Raw genomic sequence first — 21,348 nt, forward strand, 5'->3', positions numbered from 1 at the left:
GAATTTAAACCAAAACGTGTTTCCCTTTCCTCCCCCTCCTCCCCCCCCTCCTCCAGAGTCCAAAGACTGTCCTCGCAGAAGACCTGCTGAATAGCTACATAGAATCACCGTGGGATTTCCCTATTAGATATGACTTCTTTCATTTTCACTCTTGTACCAGAATTTGTACAAAATGTACTTGCCTGTGACTTTCTAAATGTCCTCTTATGTCCCTGTGCTACTATTGTTATCATGTGCTTTTACATGATGATCAAGTCTTTGGCAGTCGTGTTTAAACATTTAAAAGCAAGCATCAAGCAAGATACTGCAAAGAGTGATCTAATGTTAAAAGTGAAGTATCTAGAGACTAAACTAGATAGAATGCAAACTCAATATGAGGAATTACTCAAGGCTAAAGAGACAATGGCAGAAACCAAAGGACATAACTAAATTAGTAATGGAAACAGAAGCATTAGAAAGTAAGCCAGCTTACATGTTCCCTCTAAGGGAGGTACCTATGGTGTCCCCAGAGCATGGTATAGTGAATCTCATGTGCCCCAGTTTACACAAGTTGATATAGACAGTTTTAAGAAAAATACCCCATCATATGAAGAAGAACCCATGGCAGTTGTAAAGCAGTTTAAACACTTAGTTAAGCTTCATAATTCTTCTTATTTGGACTTTGACATCCTTATGGATGAATTATTAACAAAAAGGGAGAAATGGCAGATTATACAGGACACTAATTATAACCCCCAATTGCCGATTGGCCAACTTGGGATCCTGGTTGGGAATATAACTCTTTTCTGGAGTAAAGAGACTTAACTACAGATAGGGAGGCAATAATTGAAATGGTGAGGCAAAATTCCAGATGCCCAGGAACCTTGTCTATATTTGAATACCTAAAGCAGGAAGTCGGAGAGACTCCATCCACTCTCCGTGATAGAATTATTGACTATGCAGAAAAATGGATTGGGTTGGACACTTTAACAGATGTGAATGTAAATTATATTCTCGGGCAGTTTGTAAAAAATGCATGCCCTGTGTTCCGAAATTATTTTCAGAGTAATTGTCCAAATTGGTCTGACATGGGTCTTGACGAAATTAGGAGAATTGCTAACTATGTTTTCCAAGATGAGAATGAGGCAATTAGAAGAGAAAAATGATATAATTGATAACTTAACCAAAGAAATCAGAGAGCTTAAACAAAAACTGAAATCCAATGAAGTGCAGGAAAAAAACCCAAAAAACTAGCTGCACTAAGAACTTATAGATAACCCAGAAATAATTAGAACCCCAGACAATACAGACAAACCCCAAGATGTTTTCTTTGTAACAGACCTGGTCATCTCATAAGACAGTGTAGATTTAGGGGACAATTCTTTGTACAAAGTTTCAAGGGAAACTGAGGCACTAGATTTAATCACTTTAGTGGATTCAGGCAAAATGTATATAGAAATTATGGGTTTAATAATGGATTTAATAATGCATTCCAGTATGGGAGACCCAACTACCCAAATTATTTTGATTCTGGATGCTACCATAATTCACAACAACTCACAGACCTGAATACCATGCAAAAATATATTAAAGCAGGTTCTCATTCAAAATATTTCCAAGTAGTTGGTGGGAATCCCCAAAAACCTGATAAGCAAAAAGGTGCAACTTCATTATGAAGGTGTGCCAAGACCTGTGCAGTTAAAAATATAGTATATGGAGAAAATGGACTAGGAAGTATGGACAATGGAATAAAAACTAATGAAAATGACAAAGAGATTTTAAAAATGAGGGAAATCAGTTCAGGAGAAATCAATGAAAAGTAGAAAATGAGGAACAGGAACAAGTGTTGAGTTTTCATGATCCTAGCGTGTTAGCTCCTGTGATACCTGTCAAATCTCCAGAAAATAGCACAAAACCCCATGAAATGCTAAAACTAGGAACACAAGTTTATGATTGTCTCTTAGACACAGGTGCTGCCAAGTGTGTGTTGCAGAAATCCCTTGAGGAGAGCAAAGCAGTGGGTTCAATAGAAGTTGTGGGTGTGACAGGAAGACCTAAAAAAGTCAAAAAGCTAGAACCAAGAATGGTTTCACTTGGACCTCTATGTGTAGAACACTTTTCTTTTAATGCCAAATTCCTCAATGAATCTAGTGGGTAGGGATCTTCTTTGTAAATTGAGATAGTATGTATCCCAACTGGAGATATTTCTTTAAATCTCCCATAAGAATCCCTAAACCTTTTCCCTGTATTATTCCTAGATACAGTAGAATCAGAGGGGGAAGGGAATAACATCTATCAGATACCAGATGATATTCCAAAAGGTTCATGGGCTACAGATTCTACAGATGTAGGTTTATTAAAATCAGCAACCCTTGTTAAAGTGCTGACTAAAGGAGGCCCACCACCATGCATTCCACAATACTCACTTAGCAAAGAGGCCATTGATGGGATCACTCCGATAATAAATTTGTTATTGTAGCAAGGCATAATACCATGCATCTCTGAATATTCTAACCGTAACCCTAAATTTGTGCCAATTTTACCAGTTAAAAAACCCAAGCTATATGCTGAAGGATGAATAGTCTATAGAGTCATTCAAGATGTTGTTAACGATCATGTGGTAAAATCTTACCCAGTTGTACCATATCCTGCTGCCATCGTTTCATCTATCCCAAGTCATGGAAAATATTTTACTGTGGTTGATTTATGCTCTGTTTTTTTCTCAATACCTATACATGAAGATTCACAAAAATATTTGCATTCACGTGGCAGGGAAGTCAATACACATGGTCCTGTTTGCCACAGGGATTCGGTGAAAGTCCTTTATTTTCTTAAATCTTAAATAAGGATTTGAAAAATATTCAGTAAGGATAGTAAGCTCATTCACTTTGTAGATGATTTACTTCTAGCATCACCATCTGCAAAAGTGTGCCTATGTGATAGTAAATGTCTTCTGTGTGCGCTCTACAAGAGGGGACACAAAATATCAGGAACTAAACTTCAATGGTGTCTTCCTCATGTAGAATATTTAGGGTTTGTGCTGTCTGAGAGGTCCAGAAGCATTTCCCAAAAGAGAGTAGCAGACATACAAAAGCTGAGTGCCCATAAGACCAAAAGGCAACTCAGAGCTCTCTTAGAAACCACAGGTTTTTGCAGACAATGGGTACCTAATTATGGTGAACTACAAAACCACTGACTGCTTTAACAAAAGACAGTGAGAAAGATCCACTGAAGCTAAAACCAGAGCATTTGCAACAATCACAAAGTTAAAAAGAGGCATTATTATCAGCTCCTGCTCTTGGTATCCCTAATTATTTGAAACCATTCTTGCTCTTTGTCCACAAGGGAAAGGGAATAGCTTCAGGTGTTTTGACACAGAGCTTAGGACCAAACCAATGTCCTATTGCATATTCTGATCAACTAGATCCCATAGCCATAGGAATAGCTCCATGCTTAAGAGGTGAGACAGCAACTACATTGCTTGTAACCAAATCTGCAGATTTAGTGTTAGGCTGCCCACTGACAGTTTATTGTTCACATGAAGTTGAGGCACTTCTCCGAAAATTCAGAACGCAGGTATTTTCAGACCAATGTCTGGCTAAATATGACATAGTGCTTTTGGGGAATGAACATATAACATTAAAGAGATGCAACACCTTAAATCCAGCTACGTTATGTGAATTTCAAAACTACTCTACCCTATTCAGACCATTCCTTAGAAGATGGGATTTAGCTATTTTCTGATCAATAACAATAGTGATACTTGGAATAACAGAATCAGGTCTTGGAAACTACATTCTCCACCCTACTCAGGGTAACAAGAATAGAAAGGGCTGCAGAAAACTCAAGATTTAATTATTTGAGAATATGGCCTTCAACAGACATGTGCAAAAAAAGACAGATCTCTGGGCGGTCCTAGGTCAAGCTAGAGACACCATTGGCACATGTGAGATGCAGGGAGTGAGGTAGAGAACAGCCTCGGGAGTTCTCGGGACTTCCTGTGAGGAGGGCGAGAGTTCAGTTTGAGGCTGGAGCTTGAGGTTGGAGGAGCACTGCAGACTGCTTTCCTTCAAATTGGGCACGTGGGTGATAAGGACTGATCCCTTGCCCAGCCTTGTGTTATAATAAAAAATTAGGTTTCCAGTAATAAAGTATTATATATTTAGAGGTTTATTAAAGATTAAGAATAAAGGAAATACAAATAAGAAAGCAAGTGTCTAGGCCCAGAGAGCCCATTCACAACCACTCACATCTTGTCTGCTAGGTAGAAAGTCATGTGTGCTAAGAAGCAGAAGTAGGAAGAGAACTCAGTAGGCTTTACAGCCAGTTTAAATAGAAATTTTGATCTCGCCCAGGTGAGGATCTCAGTGAGATTAGAGGGCATCCTGGGGACTAGAGCAAGGACTTCTTGGGATTGAAGTCCGGGGTTCAAATCTCTATTTTTACATTCCCTCATTTGAGTGTTTGGGAAAAAGATTTTCCCCAAAGGATCATGAAAACATAATCAACTTAAGGATTACAATACTTTGAGGATAAGAGGAAAAAAGAACAAAACCAATAATTCCTAGACGCAGTGACAAAAAGCCAATTAGGGGGAAGTCCCCTTTGGCATAAAAGTATACATACAAAGGAATGTTCAATCAACCACACCCAAAGTTCATTCTTGATCTTTTCGTACAGCTTTTGGTCTGGAGGCATCTTCATGGTGTCTTCTCCAACAGTTCAGTTTCTGGATTCGGAGAGGTAGCATCTTTCTTTACCTAAAATTTTTCTTAAAATGAATTTAAACTTTGCTGTTTAAAATAATAATATTTTTTACATTTCCCCATCTTGAGGGTGATTGAAAAACACAGGATCACTTAGGGATGCACGGCCGAGTTATGAGGTATATGAATCAATTGGCAAGAGATGTTAAAAAGACATCAGAGAAAATCCAAATAAGAAAATTTATGGATGAAAATCAAGACTATCAAAGTTTTATGTGCAAAAATTCCAAGTAAAGGAAAAGTAAATCTATAAGAGGCCCTTGAATTAGGGCCAAATTAAAACGATCTAAACAGTGATGCTCTTACCCAGTCAGTAGCCAGGACTACAGAATGTTTGCCACACTATGAAAGACAGAAAAGGGTCCAGATTATAGGAGCCAAATAGGAGCCAAGTTCAGGGATACTCATCTGTAAGTATTTTCAGAGTGAGTGTGGACACAAGGAAGGCCTATGTCATACTGTATGTTAAACATAGCAACCCTGAGTCTTCACACTAGGTTCAAGACCTTTGTATTGGCTTTGAAGTGCATCAATCCATCCTGGGTTGGTTTATCTTTGGCCCTGTGCAATGGCTCTTTTGTGTATATCTTGTCCTGGAATCAGACAGAATCATTAAGCAAAGTCCCATAATAATTTTTAAAAAATAATTAGTGGCATCATTTTTATATTCTCAAGATTTTTGGGGCATGCATTGACAAATATATCTTAAACTTGTAGTATTGCAAAATCAAAAAAGTTACAGAAAATCTTAATGCTGGTGACATGTGCTTCAAATATAAAAAAGGAGAGAAAAAATAAAAAACTTGAAATAGTATATTACACATGCAAGAAAAATATAATAAAAGAATTTTAAAAATTCAAAAATGTAGCTTATAATCATTGACACACTGTGTCAGCTAAGAAAATATAGAATGCAAGGCTTTCTCACCAAAAATGAGATCCATTTCCTCTTCATATCTGGCCATGATCCACTGAGTAAAAGCAAATGAATTGAACAGTAGTCCAAATATGTAGTTATCAGTTATCAATATCCCCCCAATTCTCAATAGCTCAGTTAATTACAATAGCAAACAAACATTACACATGCAAGAAAAATATAATAAAAGAATTTTAAAAATTCAAAAATGTAGCTTATAATCATTGACACACTGTGTCAGCTAAGAAAATATAGAATGCAAGGCTTTCTCACCAAAAATGAGATCCATTTCCTCTTCATATCTGGCCATGATCCACTGAGTAAAAGCAAATGAATTGAACAGTAGTCCAAATATGTAGTTATCAGTTATCAATATCCCCCCAATTCTCAATAGCTCAGTTAATTACAATAGCAAACAAACCCACTATCATATTTTACATAAGTTGCTGTATGGTATTTAAAGATAATGGATACTTGTCACAAGTTTTTACAGACATAGCAAATCTTTCAACCTTGGTAAACATATTTTTAAACAAAGTAAAACTCATTTTGGGTTTAGAACATCATCAAGAATCTAGAGATCATTCTGGTGGAAGTTAAGTAGTGAGCTGAAGAGTTATAAATGAGGGGTGCTCCTTTTTTGGATGCTTCTAGGTGTACATGCCCTGGGATTAACTGCCCAACTTCCATTCACATTTTTATAATGCGGGAGTTGGGGGTTAATTGTATTTCACTTCAGCTACTAGAGTGGGCCTTACCTCGTGTTAGAGGCAGGCAAAAATGACCAGAGATTGTTAAGAAAAATTCTAAAAATCATGTCTAAAGAACCCTTAAAATCAATTTGAGATTAGCACATTAAATCATTCAAAGGTTGCTATACAATTGTAGCAATTTTGATGAAGTTCATCTATCCTCTATGTGACAATTTAAAAAGTCAAAAATAGAAAAGCTGTTTTTATATGGGCTTATTCAATAATATTTGTCCAGAATGGTTATAGGGGAATAGCAACAGAATATAACAGTAGTTAAAACTCAGTACATTAAAACGATCCAGTGTAACAGAATAGTATGGAATGCAGTAATATATGAACTTAAAATCACAAAGTTAAACCTTAAACAAAACAATCAGCAAAATGCAATAGAATACAGAGATTTATTATTATTATTATTATTATTTTATAAAACACTAAGTCTGAAATGCCTAAAAAATATAACCTCCAGTCTTTTTAAAGATCCTTGGGCTTTTATCCATTTAGATGCCTATTGTCAGAAGGCAGATTGGTAATGGTTAGGCAATGGGGTTTAAATGATCTGTCCAAGGCCACACCACCAGAAAGTGTCTCAGGCCAGATTTCAACCAAAGACCTCCCATCTCTAGGCCTGGGTCTCAATTCATTGAGCCACAGAGTTTCCTCCCCATAGTAAGAGTAGATTTTAGGAATTTCAAATTTGGCTAAAAAGGGAGCTGAAGTTTGCCTCTGCATCACATGATCACATGTAAATGAAAGAATCAATATAGTTAAAAGATATAGTTAAGAGTTTAAAGTAGCTATGCTTTAAGTTCCAGTTAGGAAAAGTATCTTCTTTCCCTTTCTCCCCTCCTGTGATCCCCTGCCCCCAGTCTACATAGAGGCTAATCGTAGCCTAAGGGAAAATTACCCCCGTTTTTTACCAGCTGATAGAAATGAGTCCTGGGCCTGAGGCTAGAGTCTGCTGCACCGGTGGATGGTGGGTGATCGCAGGTGATCGAGATCTGGGTCAAACAGGTCCGGATGCTGGGAACAGGAGCTGAGCCAACTGGCGGGAACAGCAGGCAGGAACTGAGACCCAGTGAACGAGAGAGAGACCACTGGGGTGGGCAGGGCCAGTACAGGAATGCAGGCAAGCGTGAGATAAGTCAAGAGGCTTTCTAAAAATGCTTGGAGAAACATAGCTTAGAAATCATTATCTAGGCTTTTTTTTTTTTTGATTTTTTGAGAAGTTCTTTTGTCCCATTAGGTCACCAACTGTTATAATTAAAATTAGGTTTCTAGTAATAGAGTATTATATATTTAGAGGTTTATTAAAGATTAAGAATAAAGGAAATACAAATAAGAAAGCAAGTGTCTAGGCCCAGAGAGCCCATTCACAACCACTCACATCTTGTCTGCTAGGTAGAAAGTCGTGTGTGCTAAGAAGCAGAAGTAGGAAGAGAACTCAGTAGGCTTTATAGCCAGTTTAAATAGAAATTTTGATCTCACCCAGGTGAGGATCTCAGTGAGATTAGAGGGCATCCTGGGAACTAGAGCAAGGACTTCTTGGGATTGAAGTCCGGGGTTCAAATCTCCATTTTTACACTTGGCTATCCAAGACCTTAATGCCCACTTTGGCTCAGCCTGAGCCAGAGTGGTTCTGAGTTAAACTTCTTTCCTTCTCTCCCTTTTTCCTTCTCCCCCTCTCTCTCCCTCTAATACTTTCTTCCTTCTGTTGTAATTAAAACACCATAAAAATTTGGCAGCTGACTTGAGTGTTTCATTTAGGAATTACTTAAGTGAATTCCTTGGCGACCTTAAATTAATATATATCAGTCTTTTAAAGTGATTTCAATATCACAGTTATTACCTGACTTACCAACACAGGGGGAACCATTGCACAATTGTGAAACTGTAGTGCAAATAATAGAAAGGCCTTAAGAAAATCTGTCAGACATACCTCTTGACAACCCTGACCTGTTCTTATTCACAGATGGATCATCATATATACAGAATGGAATAACATTTACAAGTGCTGTGGTAGTAAGTGAATTTGAGACCCTATGTTTTGCTTTCCTACCTAGCAACCTAAGTGCCCAGGGAGCCAAATTAATTCACTTAAAACATGCATGTGAGCTCGCAAGACACATGTGCAAATATTTAAACTGATTCCAAATAGGCATTTGGAATTTACCTTGCTGTCAGTTCTCTCTGGCTTCAGAGAGGATTTTTAACATCTAGTGGGAAAAGAATCCCTTATGCATAAATAATTTGGGAATTACTGTCATCTCCCCAACTACCAAAAGAATTGGCAGTGATTCACTGCCAAGGGCATTCTTTAGGACAAGACTTAGGTGCCAGAGGAAATCGTATGGTGGATATGGCTGCATGATATGCTGTGCAAAATGCTCCAGCTTGCATTATGAATCTCTCCATTATACATACCAGATTTAGAAAAAGCATACAATGACAGGTTCAGAAGTGGTAGCAAAATTTTGGAGCTAGAAAAGAAAATGAAATATGGATAGCATCATTGGGAAAACCAATTCTTCCAAAAGCATTTTACTCTTATATCTACCAAGCAACACACAAAAAGGGTCATTTTGGGACACAAGCATTAATTGATACTGTTAAAAGAACTTGGTTAGCTCTGGGAATTAGCACTGTGGCAAATAAGATCTGCTCAGCTTGCTCTCGGTGTGCACAATTTAACCAAAGCATATTTAAGCTAAAAGCTTTTGTTGATTGTCCACTGGCTCACACACCATTTGAACATTTGCAAATCGATTTAATCAACATGCCCAAATCAGGACAATTTAAATTTTGTCTAGTAACAGTGGACGAACCAACTAGATGGCTGGAAGCTTTTCCATCTAGTAAAAACATATCAAGCTTTGTAGCCAAAATCTTGTTGAAAAAGATGATTCCAAGATATGGTATATCACTGAGAGTAGATTCGGACAAAGGGAGCCATTGTACAGATTCAGTTCTAAAGCAAGTTTATGAGTATCTGGGTGTCACGCCAAAATTTCATGTCCTATATCATCCTCAAAGTTCTGGGCAGGTGGAGAGACTAAACAGAGAAAAACTATGGTTGTGAAATTATGCATGGAAACTCATTTGAAGTGGTCAGAGATTTTGCCTCTAGCACTGTTCTATCCCCGCAGTAGACCAAGAGGAGATGGGCAAAGCTCACCATATGAAATGTTATTTGGATATTCTCCACTGCAGGCAAAAAGTTTTAAAACATCTTATCTATTTATGCTTGGAGGGGGATCTTGCACTTGCTGAATACATCATGGAGTTACAAAACAGGTTAGATAATTACAGGAAATGAGAATTTTAACTCAAAGGGGGGGCCATTAGATTATGCACTTCAATTGATAAAACCTGGGGATTCAGTTTACATAAAAAACTTTAATAGAAGCAGTACAACACAATCATTATGGGTAGGACCTTTCCATGTTATTTTGACAACAGCATCAGCTATGTGTGTATTAGAGAAAGAAACATGGCTTCATTGCTCGTGTGTGAAAAAATCAGCAGCAGAAGAGATTGCAGCAGACAACAGGGCTACAGTCAAAAAGAAGGGAAAGGAAGAAGAAGAAGAAGAGGGGGAGGAGGAGGAGACGACAGAGATCAACATCAAGACAAAGGAGAAGACAACATAGAAGAAACAAACATGACAGCAGAAAGGACAATTGAACTATAACAAAGATATTGCAGAAGAAAATTAACATGGAGAAAAGGAACACAGATGGATTATGGGCATGAACTCCAAGATTCTTTTTGCACCATTCTAACATTACACACTTTCACTATAGTTGTAAACAAACATTACATAGTAACAACATGAAGACAGAAGACAGTAGCAGAGGAGATGACTAAAGATGACTAAAGATTTGGTAAGTATTCACTACAAAATACCATACACATATAGGACACATTTCTCACAAACTCTGCAACATCATAACCAGGTGATGAGTATCCATAGAAATAAATAAATACAGATAAATCACCTTGGGAAAATAATAATAACTGTACACATTAACATAATAAGTTCTTATCTCACAGGAAGACTTTATGTGTTCCTAAGAGATAAAATAAAAATAATACTTTTTTTTAGACTATCTTAAGGAGGGGAAGTTTATTTTCCTCCTGCAACATGTAAATAGTTTGTACATAACATATACATAGATGCAGAAATTGTACAGATCTGTATATTTGTGTAGATGTGTATATAGTTAAATTGTTACAAAGTTTTGATTTTATTACTATAGTAAGTTGATTTTGGTTTTAATATAGTTAGTTTTGGTTTTCTATATTAATGATTGGATAAGGTCAGCATTGTAAAAAGTTTTGTTTGAATTATTCAAATAGGATTTGTAACGTGAAGTTTGCTTGAGTTTTGCATAGTTATTTTAGATAGACTTTAGTTTTTTGTAAAACATAAGTTAGTTTGTAACTGTATTTTATTGTTTCAAAAGTTTTTCAAAAGTTTGCATTTTGTATTTTCCATTTTGAATTTCTGTAATTTTATGTTTTGCACTTGCATTTGTGTAAATATGTTTTCATTGGACATTTGTTTTCATTGAAATTTTCTTTCATTTATATCCCTAGTATAGGTTAGCATAGATAAAGTGTAGCAAAAAGAATAGGATAAGATAAGCATAAGATTAAGACTATTGTTAGGAAATATAATAATAATAAGATTAGGTATAGCTTTAGAATTACATAGAATAGTGAGCATAAGGGAGAGATTTTTCAGCTTTCCATATGCTTGGGGGTTGGGAATTGTAAGGATGATATTAGAAAATAAGTATTTTTTAAAATTAATTTAGAGATAAGAAGTAAAGTTGCTGCTTGAGAAAAGAACTGGAGTTTGAAGCAGAGCTGAGAGAGCGTGTTGATTTCAGATGTGACATTTACAACCTGTTTTCTGTGTCAATTACTCTATCTGGCATTTGGCAGAGACACACTCGAGACACTCTCAGGGCTGGAGGAGGAACATCTTTGACTCTCTGTGTCTGAGGGAAAGACCTGAAAGAGCTCAGAGTTCTCCTTTCCCAACTTGGGAAACACTAGTGACTATCTAGTGTGGTTTTATAGATTGTTTAACTCTGAGAAGACCAAAGGAAAACCTGGTCTTTGATTTGGACTCTGGGTCTGTAAAGACTACCAGGTAGCCTTTGCTATTTTATAATTTGAAGGTGAAGTTATGATTTATAAGGATAATAGTGGTAGTTTTTATTTAGATAGTATAAATTTGGGTTAGTCAGATTGGGGAGGAGTAGTGTAGCCTATGAAACATAGAAGTGGTTCCTCATATTTAGAATGGATTTAGAATCCCTTAGAAGTAGAAATTCTTGATTTATCCTTCCATATTTCAATAAATATTTTATGTTTATAATAAGAGTCTCTTGAGCATCCTTGCACCTGGCTATGAAGGGAAGTTCACATTTGAGCTTCACTTCATCAATGAGGATACTTTTGATTAACCCTAACCCTAAATCCTAACCCTAATCTCTATCAAAAGTATCCAAACAGCTTTTGAACAGTTTTGATTACATCTATTTTGTTCGCCATTCTTATTTTTTTTATTTTTACAGTGGTGAAGGAACCTCAAAGAATCTTATGAACTTAGAGTTGATTGGTTAGAATTAGAGTTTTCTGAGGCCAAGGGGGCAGGGGGAGGGGTATCCAGAGTTTCTGATAATGTTCCTAATTCTCTTTTAATACTTCTCATAAAAGCTACAATCTCTCCCTGACTTTCCTCTATAAGCTCAAGCCAAGTATTTAGTTCTGCATATTGTTGAGTAGTAGAAGGAACACTCAGTTGGTTTGACTGAGAAGTGGGTTTTTTAAAGAAATACCATATTACAGATATAACAATCAAAATCCCAAGGGGGAGTAGTGTGTTGCTTATATTTTGCCATAAATCGCATGGTATGAGAAATTTTAGAGAGAAAAAGAATGCAAATTTTACAAGGTTGGTCATGGAGCTGAATAGCCAGTTGTTAAGTATTGTGTGAACTGGCTGTAACTACATATTTCTAAAGTAAACATGTGGGAAGCAGGACAAAGCCAAAAGCTTTCCCAGGTTTTTCTTAATCTTAATTTAGGCAGTTGTTCCCTAAAAGAAAGGATTTAGAAACAGTTCTCCTAGCCAGGACCTTAGGGCTCCATTGCTAAGATCTAAAACAGCTTAATTTAAGGAGAATCAAAAAGGTTTTTTACTCATCCATTCTTGCAGCTGTATTTTTGAAGCCAAGTTAAAAAAGAAAACAAAACTGACTGATAGAGCAAGTGATAAAGAGGGAAAGGAAAGGAAAGAGATTTCACAGAAACTTTTTGAGGGTTTTCTCACCAACGTTATGGTCAGCCATAAACTGTGGCATTTAAAATAGTGGATGCCATAAACTGTAAGAGTTAAAATGGTTGAGGTTGTAAACTGTAGTGAGTAAAATAGTGGAAGATATAAATTGTAGTAGATATAAGAGTGGGTGAGTAAATTGTGACCACAGAAAATATGTTTTCACTACAGTGTCTTGTTTTAAATCAAATATAAGGTGGTCGCCAGGGAAATATTCCCAATTATGAATATACCCAAGTCAACTGGGTTTTATAGAGATTTTAATTAATAATATAATGAGAAATGAAAGAAAGAGAGAAAAAGAGGAAAAACGGAATAATGAGAAAAGGATAGGCCAGCCCAGGGCAGCCTTGGCCAACCCAGGCCTAAGCCATAAGAGAAAAGATCAGTCAGTCCTTAATTGCTCACCACAAGATCTGTCCAAGCAAGGATTCTAGTGACACCAGGCCAGCTTCATCTCAGCTGACTCCACCCGCTCAATCTTGAATCTGAAATGTCCCCGAGAGAGTCTCCAGAGAGACCCTTCAAGGCAGCCTTTCCCAGCTGACTATTTCTAGAGAGAGCCTTTTAAAGGGCAATTTCTCCTATGTCACCTCCCCTAAGTCCTTACATCTACCAATCGCAGTAGACATTTTCCAAAGGACAGCCCATTCTGAATTCACATTTTGTTATCACCTTTTCTGGGTAGACTAAAACTTCTGAGTAATTCACATCAGGAAAGCTCTGAGTAAGTTCTCACCTCTTTGCTCCGTGTAAGTTCACAAGTAGCCCAACCTTTATAGGTACTTAGCGCCCCTTTCTAAAAATAGGCCTGGCTTAAGTACGGGTTTAAGTACTTTTCATTGTTCAGCAAGGAGTGTTTTTCCCCTAAAGCTGTCTTAAGTATGGGTGGAGTAGAGGTCCTCCCATTTCTGATCCAAGTGGAGTTCTCACTTTCCAAATGGGGAAAGGTCCCAGTCGGGAATTGTTCCAATGGAGAATTCCCCAATGGGGAAATTTTTAACATTCACAAGTCTGAGAAATTTCAAGACTCACAATCTGGAGGTGAATTTTAAGTCTTTTCTCACTCCATTGCCGATTGATGTTAGCTGTTTCAGTTTGTTCCCTGCTCCAGAATGAAGAAGTCTCTGTAACACAATTCTAAAGATGTAGGTGATTTACTGTTAACCACTTCATAAGGTATCAAAATTGAAACATTCTGTTACATTGTCTGTATTTGTACCTCTCCCATAACTATGATTTTACTGAAGAACATATTGTACAAAGTTCATGAACAGCCTTTTGTTCCTTTTTTGCCTTTATTAATTATAACACACATGATGATGGATGAACCCCATCACATTGGTTTCAATCTGTATACAAGTTTTGGGGAATTTATTCATCTAATGATCTCGATTGGTTCTAATAAGTCTTCAAAAATGATTTTCACCTCTGCATGATCGTTCATTTGCCTGCCTCTGAGTTGTTTGTAACAAGGGGTAAGGGCCCATTTGTGGTTGAAATAGAGCGTAATGGCATTGCTGTAGTTTCCTATCTCTGCATTTATTGAACATGTAATGGATGAAACATCTGAAGTGACTTTCACTGTTTAGTCCTCGGCTCCATGTGAGAATGGCTGAGGCATATTGGAGGCAGTTATGTTACACTGTTAACAGTCTCATACCAAGAGGGAGGGAGGTGCCCAAGTGGCTTCGTTATCCTGCTGTGAACTTTCGATTACTCCACCCTACTTAGTCTAACAAAACCAGGAATGTCTACACCCAGAAGATGTGCTAGCAAATGACAAATCAGAAACAACTGACAGACCTCTGTACGGCATTCATATTTGCCTGTCGTCTCACCTTGATTGAAGTCCTGTATTCTCTGATGATTTTAAAATACAGGTTCATGCATGTGTGTAAGATTATCATATGCATATGTGTAACACTGATTTTCTTCATGTGTGCATGTGCATATAAGCGAAATCTTCATGTGTGCATGTCAGTCTTCTATGTTGTGAATCTTCATGCATGGGTGTATGCAATGGCTTTTTCATTTGTTATAAGTGTATCCTATGATTTTAAGATTTGATATTGATTTTTGTAATTTGAATATCTGGTTATCTAGAAATCTGGATCAGTGAAGACTTATATATTGGGAGATTAGGATATCAGACTATCTGGAGATGGAAATTTTCTTTTCCTCTTGATTTATACGTGATTGTTATGTATTTTTCTGTTAGCAGGAGTTTGTTTTACTGTCAGCAGAGATTTGGTTGTTATGTGGAGCTATTTTCTTGATACCTAGAATTATCTCTTATTTTTATGCAGTGCCTTTATTCTGTTTTTTCTTCTTTACTCTCATATTAGTAATTTCCATTTATGGGGACAATTTAAGTTGTTGCTAGGGCATTTGACATTACTTCAGGTTCTTCTATATTTCTTTTGCATTCTATTCAGGATGTTTCCCCTAAATATTCTATATTGCTATCAGTATTGTGGCCATGATGCTGTTTCTTGTGAGATGCCTGAAAACGATTAGTTAATATCTTCCTGGTATGCCCTCCCTCTCTTCCTCCCCCGGGAGAGATTGGTTTTTAGGTGGAGGATGATAGATATGGGTAACCTGTTTCAGTTCTCATCTATAGGTTGGTTTTAAGTGCCTTTAATATCAGATTCATGGATTTATCCTGCATGGGTAAGGTGCTCCAATAGCATCTTAGAGGTTTCCCATCTTTATTTACTAGGTCTTTGGACTTGTCTTAGTTATGTAGCTAGGGTTTGTCATTATAAGCTTAGGGGTTTAAGTGACTGGCCCAGAGTCACAGAGCTAGGAAGTGTCTGAGGTTTGTGTCAAGGGAAGTTCCTCCCTTTCCCCTCCTGGGTTGCTGAGCTGTCCTTCAGCATTTTTTAGATACCACAGTTGTGCCAGGGTTTGTGTCTGTGAACATCTGTGAACGTCCTGTCAATATAAGAAATGGGGGAGGCCTTTTCTGGGCTTTTTGGACGGCCTTTGACTGGGAGAGACAGTAACGAGGAAAAGGAAGATGCTTGCAAACTGGGGAATATGTGTTCTGAGAACTTAGAATAAGAATGAGATTTAACTCTGTGCTGATCTACCTTTTCTCTTCATAGACTTTATGAAAAAGAATAACGGGTAGATATATTAAATTTAGATTATAAGAGGTTACATTGGAACTCAGCTCCTCCTGACTCCAGATACTTCCAGTTCCAAGCATTTTCAATGGCTATATCCCATTCCTGGAATAGTTCTTCTTTCCCAGTTCAAAATGCTGACCCCCCACTGCTCTTGAATCCTAATGAAAAACCTTCTACAAGAACTCTAACTCTAACTCCACTAAATTAGAGGGCCTTCATTCTTTTCATTCTTTCCTATTTCTCCTACGCAGATCTTGCTTGATGTTTGGTTGTTTTTTTTTTTTTTGCAGATTGTCTTCCTCCCTCATTGAGTTGTCACCTCCTTGAGGACAGGAGTTGTCTTTTGCCTTTTGGGGAATCCCCAGGGCTTAGGCCTGGTGCATAAAAGGCACTGAATGTAGATGGAATGGAATTGAACATTTCTAGTCCTTGCTATAACCTGAGTATATCCCTCTCTTGTCTGTCTCCTCCTCCTTTCCCATTTTGTACTGGAGTCCCACAAAAGATGCATTCCCCTGTAGCTGGGACATCCCAAGATTCTTCCCATGATGCCCTCTGTCTTTGGCTTCCCTGTTACCCTAGCAGGCTCCTTCCTTTATCCCTCTCTCCTTGGGCAGTTTTAGAAAAAAGCCTCTTCCTTATCTTCTGTTGATATTCTGCTACAGTGGTTATCTGGAGTTCTTCACTCCTCCTGCTTTGCACTCTTTGGAGTTTTCCATAAGCAAACTTCTAGTTTTCTCTCTAAAAATGTTTCAGGGTGCTCTTCTTTAGGGAACACCGTTTACTTTTTTGGCTGTGATTGTTCGGCTCACATTGGCACGTGTTGAGAGTGACCTTTCCAAAACAGACATTCTGCCTGTCTATAAAGACGTCGATAGCTTGCCTCAATGGACGTCATATCTATGTACGTGTGTATTTATATGTCTGTCTATACACGCACACGCATAGCACCCTTTTGTAGGTTTGGGGGAGCACTCGGCTATAGAAGCACTAGGATGGACCGTGATTTGGCAGAAAGCAGCCGGCCAGCCTTCGAGTTCCAATGCAAAGTCAAGCTCTGACTTTAGACAGGAGAAGAAGCATCTTTGCGGGGTTGTTTGATGGTGAGAGGAATCTTCCGAGCTCCGCCAGCGTCTGGAAGCCGCGACAGAGCAGCGACTCAACGCACAAGAAGTGGGTTCCATACGTGCGCTATTACTGGCCAGATGAGTCCCGAAGCCAGCAGGAGACAGTGATGGGACAAAAGCCACCAGGAAAGGAACGATGCGGGATCGGCCCCTGGGCGGCACCTTCAGTTCTCAACATTCGCCCGCTCCGCTGGCTTGGGAACAGAGCGGCGCCCTTCTTCGAAGTCTTCCTCCTGAGGCGGGCACTGACAGCCTCACAAAGAAAGACAGTGCACAAAAGGGGGGAGAGGAGCTTGCAGAGGCGAGAGAGCGTGCCCACGTCACGGGCACGGTGGCGAGAGGTCGGAAAAGACCCAACAAGTGGAAGCGGGCGAGAACTCCCATACCTGAGATCCCTTTCCCCAGAGGTGGGCCAGTAGACAAGGGAAGAGCTTGGAGTGGCCCTGTGGATGGTGAGTCACAGAATCAATCCAAGCCTGCCTTCTGCGCTGAGCCCACGCACAAAGAGTACGATGCGAAGACGCTGAAGACGCGCGACTCGAGATCCTGGAGAAAAGAAAAGAGTCACAAACTCCGGGGAAAGCATGAAAATCAGCCAGAAAGTCCTCAGCTGTTGAGAAGCAAACGAGTAGACTGAAGGGCGTGAACTGCCAGCCCGGCGCAGGCCGTCTTGCATAGAGCAGCAGCAGCAGTTGGAGAGCGACGACTCCTCCGGAGCAGCAGCAGCAGTTGGAGAGCGACGACTCCTCCAGAGCAGCAGCAGCAGTTGGAGAGCGACGACTCCTCCGGAGCAGCAGGGCACTTTCAGATGTGTCCATCTCTGCTGTCCATCAGCAGCACCGGGTGCCGGAAATGGGGAGAGACCGAGACGCCAAGCAAGATCCCCGTGGGATGTCCCCGCCTGTTGACAGCTGAGCTGACGGGGAGGCCAGTCTCTCTTCTCCCTGGAGGGTTTTTTCAGGGGAATCAGGAATCTGTGAGCTTGTCTCACTTGGGCTCAAGCCTGCAATACTCGGGCCAGGAGTTGCCAAAGAGCGAATTCATGTTGGGAAGGTGATTGCCACAGCCCCTGTCACGTGTCCTACACAGTCCGCCGTCTCTCCTACCACTTGAGTCACTGGCTGTAAAGACTATGGCCAACCCCACCCCAAACGACCTGCCTGTGGGATTATTGGGTACCCGCAGACTTGGCTGCCCCTTGAAATAAAAGCATAAACGGAGGGAAACGATGGGAACCTGTTACTTCCCAGTGGCTGCTGTTCCCTGGCTGACTAGAGCTGCTACAGGGACTTGAACCGCTTCTATGTAATGGAGGCAGAACAGGGATACTGCTGAGGGGTGCCACACACAGGGGACACTGCCCTGGGGTCTGCCTGTTGATCCCTACCGATTGCTGACAGGTCCATCGACTTCCTCAACCCCTTTCTCCCTCCCTCCCTCCCTCCTTCCCTTTCCAACCTCTCCTTTTTGCCTCCCTCACCTCCCCAATCTTCTTTGAAGCCTTCGCTTCTTCCCTCCCTCCTGAGTGAACTATAAAGACACTCTGGTTGCTTTCTCAGTCAAGGGGTTTATTGGGATAACAGGATGGGAAACTGAGGTAAGAGGGATGAGGAAATCCCTAATCTGACTGAGGTAAAAGTGAGGGTTTGGGGAGTCACAAGCGTGTCTCTTAGACAGTTAAAAGATGGAGGTCAATGGCTTTTCAAGATCTTCTTCTTCTTAAATCAGCCAGGACTCTCAGCTTAAAGCCAGATAGAAACAAAGTTCAAAGTCTTTAAGTTTCTCCTGGCCAGCTCAATTCTCAAATCGATCACCAACTCCAAAAGCTTCTCCCCTGATCCGCTTCCACTGCTCGGAGCCAGAGACAAAGTCCAAAAGTCAAGTCAGTCTCACAAAAGTCTCTCAGCCAGCTTCAGCCTCCAGAGAACAATTGTGTGTCCCCCAGTCAGAGACCCAGAGACCAAAAGCCCCCTGGTCCACTGCAACTGCTCAGAGCCAGAGAGACAGAGACTAAGTTCAAAAACCCAGTTTCTCCTCAGTGTGGCCAACAAAAGACCTCCAGGGAGAAGAGGGACTTCCAGTGCCAGACACAGAGACCCCAAACCCCTCCCCCTGTCAGCTCAGCTGTCAACAGGTGGGGACAGTCCACTGGAATCTTCTTTGGCATCTTGGTCTCTCTCTCTCCTATCTCTAGCACAACCCTTAACCCATGATCTTGACTCGTTCTTTGAAGTTTCTGGAGTTCTCGGGGCATGTTTAAGTCTTTTCTTTCTCCTAAAGAAAGTGGCAACACTTTTTCTTATGAATAAGCTCAGACAAAACACAAAGTAATTAAATAATGCTTTTTGTCATTGAGTGAAGGAACTCCCTTCTCCATCATAGCCACTCTTATTTCTGTGTAATGAAATATAAATAAGAATTAGAGGGCGTATACAAATGGAAACAATCATGCAGTAAAAGGCTCTCCCTGTGACCCACCCTACCAAGAACCTCAAAGCCTGAATGTAACAACAGACAATTCTCCTTCACTTGACTGAAAACCATCCCAGATCACTCCTATTCCTTTAGAAACCTCCTCCTGTGTTCATCCAGATGAGACTTGATTTCAGTCATGCCAAAAACAAACCGCATCTTTTCTTGAACTTTGTTCTCTTTTGAGGCATCACGTAAAACTTCCCTCCAGAGTGCACCACACTTGCAGGATTCTCACGAACTCTTCGCAGATTTGAGGTGAGAACATATCGCTAAGAAAGACCTTTGCTCTCTCTTCTCCTCCACACAAGTCCCAGAGCTCAGACTCTCTCCGTGATTTCATAGGGAGACAGTCGAGAGTTAGATGCTCCTCAGCAGCATTCCAACGAGAGCTGTTTTCTCAAAACTTGATCCGGCTCTGAGAGACTCTGGTTTCAAGGGTTGACTCTGACACGCGTAAAGGGTTGGGGCTGGACCTTCTGTGTGCTTCCATTTCCTCCTGTAACCGATGAGAGTTGGATTATTAATCCTGACTTGACTTTCAGCCTTCTGTCCTCTGACTTCATATGGTTTAGGAGGTGGTGACGTTCCAGGATGTGGCTGTGGACTTCACGCGGGAGGAGTGGCGCCTCTTGTCCCCTCCCCAGAAGGAGCTGTACAGGGAGGTGATGCTGGAGAATGCGTGGAACCTGCTCTCTGTGGGTAAGGAGCCTCTCCCTGCTGCCTCAGTTTGCCATCCAAGGGAATGTCGCCCTCAGCAGGAAGCTGGGTTGGGATCAGTTTTCAGTCAGGAGGAAGGGACGAGGGCTGGTATGGCGAGTCCCAGAGTCAGGGCCGTCCTGCTGCCTGGTTCTCTGTAAAAGGACTTTGCATTGTGTAATGGGACCTTGAGGGGGTTCCCTTTGGTGCTCCTGAAGTCCGAGATCGAATCCATGTTGAAGAATCCCAGACATGGAAGTAATCTCAGAGCTGATTCTGTCTCTCCTCTACCCAGCCTGGAATTGTACCTCCCAAACCCATCTTGCTAGACTGCTCAGGCAGGTTTTCCTTCCAACCTCTCTCTCTCTAGGGCGGATCTACTATTTGGAATAGTTTTCTCCTTAACGATCATAAACTTGTAGCTCACAGCTCCTGGGTGTCCAGAGTAGAGCAGGTTTGTCCTCCATCTTCCTTCCTGTGGCCCTAAACCCCCAGCGCAGCTGATGAGAAAGGGAAGGAAGGGAATAGCATTTATAAAGGCCTGCCAGATACTCTGCCAAGGTTTTTCTTTAAATGATGTCACTTCTTCCTCACTTTAATCTTCCCACATGATTATACCCATTTTACAGTTGAGGAAATAGAGATTAGATTAAGTGACTTGCTCTGAGGCACACACATACTAATCCTATGTGGCCAGATTGAAGCTGAGGCCTTCTGGACTCTCAGGTCTCTGCCCACTACACTTCTAGCTGCCTCTAATTCTGTGAAAATGGAAAACTATGGAATGAGGCCATCCTTCTACAAAGAAAATGCACCAGGGCCAAATTTTCTAATTCCAAATTGGCTTCATGATCTCGTTCTCCTTCTTCTGTCCAAAAATAAGTGCTTTGGAAACTTCTTCAGGAGTCCTTGTAAGCATCCTGCTGTCACTGCTTGCCTTCCTCTGTCGCTGTCAGGTCTGACTGAGTGGCTGAGAAACAGAGTCGGGGACAAGAGGAGTGGTTGAGTTCCACAGCAGAAGAGGCCCAGAGTTGTAGGAGGTTCAGGGAGTGAGGAGCAGGTAGGGCGATGGGGCGGGAGCCGATTGATCCAGAACAATAACCGTCTTCCCCAGCCTGGGCTTAGGAGTTCCTGCTGGAAGGGATTGG

The 21,348-nt window shown here is 40.4% G+C and overlaps 1 protein-coding gene across 6 annotated transcripts in view; it reads left to right on the forward strand.

Moving 5' to 3' along the window:
- Window positions 1-21,348, forward strand: part of LOC103094333 (zinc finger protein 850-like) — a 293,282-nt gene that overhangs the window by 253,253 nt on the left and 18,681 nt on the right. For 4 of the 6 annotated variants that reach the window (XM_056825056.1, XM_056825057.1, XM_056825054.1 and 1 more), the window contains exon 3: window positions 20,077-20,203. In XM_056825056.1, the coding sequence (XP_056681034.1) occupies window positions 20,077-20,203 (127 nt within the window). Of the gene's footprint in view, window positions 1-56; window positions 20,204-21,348 lie in introns of all 6 variants that reach the window. The other 2 variants (XM_056825059.1, XM_056825058.1) reach the window with 1 other exon arrangement.

The sequence above is a fragment of the Monodelphis domestica genome, chromosome 1, assembly GCF_027887165.1.
Source record: "Monodelphis domestica isolate mMonDom1 chromosome 1, mMonDom1.pri, whole genome shotgun sequence".
NCBI classification, from domain to species: Eukaryota; Metazoa; Chordata; class Mammalia; order Didelphimorphia; family Didelphidae; genus Monodelphis; species Monodelphis domestica.